At 45.8% G+C, this 8,378-nt stretch overlaps 1 protein-coding gene across 1 annotated transcript; it reads right to left on the bottom strand.

The window, feature by feature from the left end:
• Positions 1–3,077: 3,077 nt before the first annotated feature.
• On the bottom strand, positions 3,078–7,531 carry LOC127312119 (cold-responsive protein kinase 1). Its single transcript, XM_051342576.2, has 7 exons — positions 7,239–7,531; positions 5,371–5,579; positions 5,144–5,259; positions 4,859–5,069; positions 4,531–4,768; positions 4,118–4,268; positions 3,078–3,758 (listed from the first exon to the last, which is right to left on the bottom strand). The coding sequence occupies exons 2-7, from the start codon at positions 5,438–5,440 to the stop codon at positions 3,393–3,395; spliced, it is 1,152 nt and encodes a 383-aa protein (XP_051198536.1). The 5' UTR covers positions 5,441–5,579; positions 7,239–7,531; the 3' UTR covers positions 3,078–3,392.
• Between the last annotated feature and the right edge of the window lie 847 nt (positions 7,532–8,378).

The raw sequence follows: 8,378 nt of genomic DNA, 5'->3' as shown, positions 1-8,378 counted from the left end.
TGGTCTGCGCCATTTCCCCCCAGCCTCTCGCCGGTGCGTGGAGATGATCTCATGCTTCTCCCGCGACACGAGGTCGCCCGGGGCAGCAGCCTTGGGTTTGACGTGGAGACGGCTCTCTTCTTCGCCAGAGAGGGTCGACCTGCGGATGGTGGTGCTGGATCTTTCGATCTATCATCGCGTTCCGGTGGCGAGGTGGAGAGGCGTGGAAGCCGATGACGGCTGATGTCGCTGGTGGTGGGCTGGCGTTCGGCCGCGGCGGTGCCCAGGGCGTGTGCGGTGTCTTCGGACGACGCGGTCTACGCTTGGTGTCTCTGGCGACAGCTATGGCCAGCCTGGGATGGTCGCCGGCATGGGGGCCCGACCTGAATAAAGGCGGCGGTCCTAGGGTCTCTCTTGGGCGAAGATGATGACTTTCCCGAGGTTTGGTCTTCTTGATCTGGCATGAGTGTTGAGTTCCAGAAGGCGCCGTCGGTGAATGTAACAGTGTTTTTTGCCTGGAGTTTGTTGGATCGGTGGTATTCGGTCGTGCGTACCCATGCTTTTATTCCGACCGATTGGTTCTGGAGAGAGCGGCGCGAAGCTCTGGTCTGTGTTAGCATCAAGAGACATTTGGTCCACGATGCAGTCAGATGAAGGGAATAACATGAAGGCCGGAGCGGAAGACTAGCTAAGGGAGGTTCAAGTCTCCGCGTTGTTTAGGTACTTGCTTGGTATCCCGGGCTCCACAGCAGTCGTATGAAAGTGGGGGCGACATCACAGGGGAAGTGCAGAGTTCTACCTTTCAGGGTGAAAACCAAGGTCTGGCCTTAACTGGTTGTGACTGGCAATGATCTTGTTGGATGTATTGTTTTGAGAGCGGAGACTATCTTTAGGGTGAAAACCTAAGATCTTTGGTCGGGCGACGATGGCGCTGGTGCACCGTTTTCTTCTTGGAGGCGTCGTTCTGGAGATTCTGTATTTCAAGTGTTGTCTTGGTGGTGGTTGTATTGCTGTTGCTAAGCCTAGGATGCTATAGCGGGACTTTTGTTTCTTAGTTTTCTTTTCTTTTTTTGGCTGTGTGTATCCGTACTGTCATTAGGGTGTTGCGTTGTTGCAGAGGCTGGGTGTAATTGGTATCTTTTGATATTAATATATTTCCTTTATTGAAAAAATTAGAACTAGAACTAGTTCAAATTAAGCTAGCAGAAGGGCAATGAGTTGCTGAGAACTATATCTCAGCTACGAAAATTCAAGAATTCTCAAGTTGACGAGTCCGAGGCGGCAACGTTGCTGAAAAGTTGCCTCAGCTCAAAGTTTGCTTACAAGAACATCGAGGAAGTTGGCATCTATTTCATAATACATCAGTTTTAGTAAACTGTTTCAAAATAAAACATTTTGGGTGAACTGTTTTTTTAGACTAGCACTTCCAGTATGTTGTTTTTCAAGCACAACTACAAAGCAGTACCCACCAACACGGCGGGACAAGTAGCCCTAGCTACCTAGCAAAGCGCCCGTAGACGTTTGTGCCATCATCCGGGGACGCCGCCCTGACTTACAAGCCAGACCGACTCCTCAAGTCGAATCCACTAGGCCGATGACCTCGCAACCCTCGAAGCATCAAGCCACCACCCTGCGGGTACAAGCAACGACCAAACCCCATTGGGTATCACCGAATCGCATCTGGAAGCCGCTGCCTCAGCGTACACCTGACGCTCGGGGCCGCCGTCCCGGCTTCCTCTGCCCTTGCCGACTGATCAAACCCACACAATGGCTACAACTGGGGGTGGGCAAAAAAACTGATGACCGAAGAACGAAACCGAACCCGAACCCGAAAAGACCGAGACCGAAGTAATCGATAAAAAAATGGGTAGAAAATTTTATAGACCGAATTTAGTTTAGTCAATTCGGTCATTTGTTCCAAGTAACCGAATAGATCGAATTTTAGGTGAGACCGTCCCAAGCTTTAGAATTTGTGATGTGCGTGAGATGTGGTATTATTGAATGTTGATCAAACTTCTCTAGCATTGTTCATTTTTTTTAGATTGTTGAACGTTTATTCGTACCAATTGATCGTAATATATGCAATAAAAAAAGGTTCAAAATACATCTAAACTATTGCCAATCCTTTACTAAATAATGTCTAAGTTTTGTCTTGACAACAGGGGGCACACTGTTCGGTCATGATCGAACCCGAACCCGAGTTATTAGGTATCCGAATTTGTCGGGTAGTAAAATTAACAAGTATATTTCGGTCTTCATTTTTTTCTAACCGAATTTAAAGTAGATCAAAATATAAAAACCGAATTGTCGGTCGACCGAATGCCTACCTAGCTACAACGCCCACAAACCAGCGCCTGCAGAGGGACCAAACCCTCAAGGCTAAAGGTTTAATCCCAAAACCCCGGCCCAAGCCAGCCTTTCTTTGCACTGCCACTGTGCCACTGCATCCAGGCCCAGGTCGTCTCTGCAACTGCCAAAACACCCCAAGAATTCACAGACCACTCTGCCAGTGCCATCGCACGGCACCGGCCACTCGCCCAGCCCAGAGTGCATACACGGTCGTACCACAACAGGGCACAGTGCCGCCGATGGCGAGGGTTGAGGAAACACTTGCTCAGTTGCTCTGCCTGCCATGGCAGCGGCCTTGTTCAGACGAATCCCCAGCGATCGATGCCGACGCGCGCAGCCGCTGCCTGCCATGGCAGCGCGTCACCGTGGAACGACGCCTGCGCGGGTTGCCGGCCGCTCGCCGGACACACCGGCAGGCACGCTCATACGTCCGTCCGTGGCTGCGCCGGCCTGCACGCAGCAGAGGCACGAAGCTGATCACGAGACACAGATATCCGGAGGCGGAATGTGCAGTGCACGCACCTCATGATCGCAGTTTCTTCTTTCAGATAAAGAGAGAAATTTCTTGACACCGTTGACACAATTAGTTGAGCACATGTATGCATCGTGGATGAGACCTGAATGTAAAATAAAACAAGAATTTTCTGGACCTGGGTACCCAGGTTGGGAGGAAGAAGTTTACTTTAGACTATTCATTCGGAACTTGTTATTTTCGCCTAAGCCACATACTTTCAAAATTCTGTTTGAAATTTTTGGAGACCTGGAAATACGGATTTGGGCCTGGACGAATATGAGGTTTAGGAGTACCTGAAACCAGACACCGTATTTTCGGATCTGGCTGCCCAACTTGTCTAGGCTCTAAACAACCAAGTGTCCAAGTGAACTGAACGAAAGCATGGACGGAACCCATGACTACTACAACACACAAGAATCATCCAAGCACACAAAAAAAATGAAGAAGCAAAAAAATCTGGGCTATGCTATTTGCTATGTAGTATGCACAGTTTCCCTCCATACGGTCTCCTATCCGCGTGTTACTCTCTCGCGCGCTTCGCTGCGCCTCGTCAGTCACGGTCCGATATGGCGGTGAATGTGATGGAGGTGCGGGTGGTGTTGCCCGCGGAGGACGACGACGGGGAGGAGCGTGCCATGATGGAGGTCAGAAGCGTCGACGACGTCGCCTTGCTCCTCAGCTTCAGGTCCCTGAAGTCCCGGATCACGTCGGGCTGGGTGATCTCCTGCGAGTCCACGTCCATCTCGCCCCTCAGCATCTGGAGGACAGAGGCCATGTCGGGCCGGCGCTTCGTGACGTTCTTGGTGCACAGGAGCCCAACTTTCAGGAATCTGCACGCTTCGTCGACATCCAGGTCGTCGCCCAACGAACTGTCTATGATCTCGTGCAGTTCACCCTGGTCATAGTATGTCCATGTCTGCAAAGAGGATGATGATTGGCGGTCAATGATCTTGTGGTAATATAGCAGTATGTAATCCAAGCCCCAATTCAGAAGATTTGGACCCGCTTTTGCGGTGGTACTACAATATATGAAATGTTGGCTTCATTTTTTTTCTCGATAAAGAGCATATATTAATATCGCAAAGATACCAATATGAAATGTTGGATTCATAATGAAGGGACACTGTAGATTAAGCTATGTTGGAATTCTGTAAACTGATGATAGGAATTTGATGATAAGAAGAACATCATTCACTTGAAGGGAGAAGTTATTTATGGTGTCGATTGTCCAAGCAAAGAGGCACTTATGTTACTATTTTAAACAGACTCCCGTACCTTCTCAAGAAGAATCTGGTCTTCGTAGGGCAGTCTTGTATCAGTGTTGCATCTTCCACTGACTATTTCAATAAGCAGGACACCAAAGCTGTAAACATCTGACTTCCGTGTCACTTGTCCTCGGATGGCATATTCAGGAGCCAGGTAACCTCTGCAAGAAAAACCACAGTGAGGAAAGCAACATAGGGGACGTCTATATCATTTATGTGTTATTACATACTCGTTTTGAGTTTACTTTGTTCAATCTTCATACACTTTTACTAACAAAGGGTACATGTTTGCATTCATTGTTTAGACAGATAGGATGCTGCCAACCGATATTATTAGTTCAAAATACCAGCCAAACTAGCATTTAATCTAACGAGTTAACATGTAGCGAAGGACACAAGTACGAGAAAACAGTTTGCACTTACAGTGTTCCTGCGACTCTTGTGCTAATATGTGATACATCTGCTGGCAGAAGCTTTGCCAAGCCAAAATCAGAAATTTTTGGGGTAAGATCCTTATCAAGAAGTATATTGCTTGCTTTGATGTCCCGGTGGACAATATGAGGGCGGACGCCATCATGGAGGTATGCTAGTCCCTGGGCAACACCAATGCAAATATTTACTCGAGTATTCCAGTTAAACTGGATGCCGCTTTTTCGAGAACCTAAAACATGTCAAGGACAAGAAGGTTTAGATCACCAGAAACATTTTTCAGGAGCAAAAGAAAACAGAGGAATAAGTAACAAGAATCTACCTAAAAGTGTTTGTGCAAGGCTATTATTTTCAAGATAATTATAGACAAGGATCTTGTGGCTTCCTTCCACACAACAACCATGAAGTTTGACAAGATTCTTATGGGAAACATCAGAGATCGTAAGGAGTTCGCTAAGAAATTCCCTTCCGCCTTGCCTAGATTGCAAAGAGAGCACCTTTACAGCAACAGCGGTTCCATCCCTAAGTGTTCCCTGAAATAGTAAGCCAACGAATTTTAAACATTTGCCATGTTACCAAGTCCAGCAAATAATAAATATGTTAATACCTTGTACACAGGTCCGTAACCACCCTCACCAATCTTATTGGATTGGTCAAATTTTGCCGTCGCCCTAACCAGCTCTTTGTAGCTGAATCTTGTTATATTCTCAGCTCCAGAGAGGTCTGCAGAAGGTTAAATGTTATTACTAATGAATGCAGATCAATGAAGTGGTGACCAAGTGACACCATATTCCGAGGTGATTCCCCATAAGCTGTAGAAATCTAAGTTATTACCTTCATCCCATGGATCATTTTGCTGCTGGGGCCCCCTTGTCCTTTTGAAAATGCGAGAAAAACAACTCATTACCAGGTTGTTTCAATTCTCAAGCTACAGTATAAACCGCTGTTCTGTGGTCCACTTAATAGAGATATCAGTTTAACATCGATCTAACCATAGGCACATAGTTGATCATCCTTCGTGATCAAGAACAGTAACCAATTTCCTGGAACACAGTTCATCAACGTTCAGCAACAGTAATCATAACCAGATGCAGGAGAATATGAACAACCAGTTCAGGCTACCTAAAGAAAAGTAGTATGTAAAATTTATGGCGAACATGTTCAATTGACACTTTTCTTTCTTAGCAAAACTTGCATCTCCGAGTTAAAATACATGTCGTTTAGGAATCCTGCCAGTCAAACATTTTTAGGTTTCACAATAAATGTCAAAACAATTACCAACATTGACAGTATCACATTGATAAGATTCTGTTACTGTTTTTATTAAGAAAACGCAAAAATGCCACATCAGAGACCATGCCAATGCTATTAAAGTAGAAATTAGGTTTCACATTCAAAATGTTGCCAAGGTTGTTTGACAACATCGTAATGTGAGCAGTCTTAGTTTCATTCAAAAAAGTTCGGACACATTAACAGATCGTGATTGACAGGCTAAATTTAATGCTGGAGAAACAAGTGGTAGAGAAGCTGTTCCAAAGAGAAATACTCCAGATTCGCGGGCGCTCCATTAAACTGCCACCGCAGCCACTGGTTTGTATATGTTATATTGCTATGCGGGTATATATACTAATTTGCATTTGCCATTTGTGGGGTCTCAATTAATTGCACAACTAGACCAAACTGGCTTCACTTCAGATTTAAACGTGAGCAGCAAAGTCAATACAGTAACTTCTTAAGCCTTTCACCTCCGTTACTCCAACTAGTGTCTAGGGTTTTATGCACCAGAAAATATAATTCACAGATGAGTGCAGGAAATCAAGATTAATGTAATGACCAATCATTGGTTTGCGGTGGTTTAGTTTGGCCTGCAGTATGTGACATCAAAGACAGTAGCCTAGGCCACTACAACTTTTGTCTAATTCAAATAGTCTCTTTCAGAATTCAGATATTTCTTGGATATGCATCAATGTCATGATTGATTCCTGAAATATCTCAGAACTTCAGGACAAAACAAAAAAACTCTATATATATTTATTTCTACGAATAAAGAATGGGTGCTAGGACACCCAACCTAAGTTGCAAGGATAAACAAACAAAACATATGCTCAAGGCACGTCATTGATTCCTTTCTGAAGCAGAACGGTGCATATAGTACACGGTATTGGGCAGGTTACATCTGAGCTGTCATCTACATGATTTCTGGACGCTAGTAATGCAAGATTGGGCCAAGTCACAGACACTGTATTTATTTCTCACAGGTTCTGTAGCATTCAAACATTTGACATTTCTACGGCTCCCCACATCCTATCACAATCTAACAGAAGTTGAACCAATCGTGTTTTACTAACAGCCAGAGTGCGTACAGAGTAACTGGATTTCTTCATCTCTATGCTCCCGATTCCCCACAATCATCCAGGGAAGCAGATGGTGCGCTATAGCCTATAGTCAGTTAGTCACAGCGATGGCGAACATTCAACATATTTGACATTCAACCCTCTATGGATCTAATTCTAGCGTATATACCTATCTGTATGCTCTGATCAGATGGTGAACATTCAACCCTCTACAGACTACAGATGCTTTCTTTTCTGTCGGCCAGCAACATGAACAACCACCAAATTCAGAAACCGCGCGACAGCAGAGCAAGAAAAGAAAACATCAAATCGTCAGTTGCAGGATCCACAAGGAACAGCGAGTCTCACCTGAACCGCGGAAGGAGAGCGCCAAAATCCGACGATCTCAGCGAGGCGCGACCGCCGGCGAGGTATCGACTTCACCGGAGCACCGACGGATTCCGCCGAACACACAGCGAGACTCCAGCCCGGGGCACGCGGCGGATCCGACGAAGCAGGTGACCCACCGGAGCCTGCCAACTCCGGCTGCGGAGCACGGCGGCGGGAGAGGAGGAGCAAATGGTACAAATGGCAGCTCTTGCTTTGCTTGGCCTGGAGCGTCGAGAGTTTCTGGTTTTTCTCCAATGCGAAAGCGAGAAGAAAGCGAGGCGATCTCTTCTTAACTAAAGCCGTGGCGCGGTCAATACAGTTGACTTCTCAAGCCGCCCCAGCCGAACGGGCAAACGAGGGCCTGGGCCTGGGCTTGGGCTTGGGCACGACCCAGCCACTCAGCGTGACGAGGTTGCAGCCCGTGCGTGACGTGGCTGGTGTCGGCGTGTTGACCTAGCCACCTAGGCAAATCTGGTTTCCGGTCTTTGGCCGTATGTTTCATGAAAGAAACCGGTAATCAGTGGTCGACAAGGACAAAAATTGATCCAGCTCAAGTCAGGGATTGGATAGCGAGCAAGCTCGAACTCGTCCAACTCGTTGGCAATAACAAGTTCAGCACGGCTAAAGCCCAAGTTTGGCTTGTCTTTTCTCTTGCTAGGTAAACGTTAAATAAAGGTAACAAGCAACACCATTACACTATAATGTTTATTTTCTTATAAAAGATGACATAAGTCTTAAAGATAGAATAAGAAGACTCGTATACAGCCGATTATGGTAACTTGGTAAGGTACTTATATTGACGTTTGTCAGTATTTACATAGCTCTACCACAGTTTATTGGACTACTGCTATTTTTTTTTTGAGATATGTTAAAAATACTACGAATGTCAGACTAACATTTGTGAAATCAAAGCCTACACTTTTATGTTCATTCTCATATACGGGGCGGGCTGGTTGTCTAGGGGACACATACAAGTGGTTTTACCATACATTCGGTTCCAACCTTATTTTCTGCAGTGCAAACAAACAAGTAACGGTGTCTCTCTCAAGTACTATATAAATCAGAATACAAAACACATGCAAATATCCCTCTTGAAATTATTTCGGTTGGATGTCTCCA

Source organism: Lolium perenne, chromosome 7 (assembly GCF_019359855.2).
Source record: "Lolium perenne isolate Kyuss_39 chromosome 7, Kyuss_2.0, whole genome shotgun sequence".
Classification (NCBI taxonomy): domain Eukaryota; kingdom Viridiplantae; phylum Streptophyta; class Magnoliopsida; order Poales; family Poaceae; genus Lolium; species Lolium perenne.
This window is presented reverse-complemented; position numbering and strand designations above follow the sequence as displayed.

What these genes read in the sequence shown, in the direction of transcription:
- LOC127312119 (XM_051342576.2), bottom strand. Translation starts at nt 5,440, where the DNA reads ATGAGTTGTTTTTCTCGCATTTTCAAAAGGACAAGGGGGCCCCAGCAG. An exon ending in CCTTGCACAAACACTTTTAG is followed by an intron (nt 4,769 to 4,858) that starts GTAGATTCTTGT and finishes GACATGTTTTAG; the next exon opens with GTTCTCGAAAAAGCGGCATC. An exon ending in ACAAGAGTCGCAGGAACACT is followed by an intron (nt 4,269 to 4,530) that starts GTAAGTGCAAAC and finishes TTTTTCTTGCAG; the next exon opens with AGGTTACCTGGCTCCTGAAT.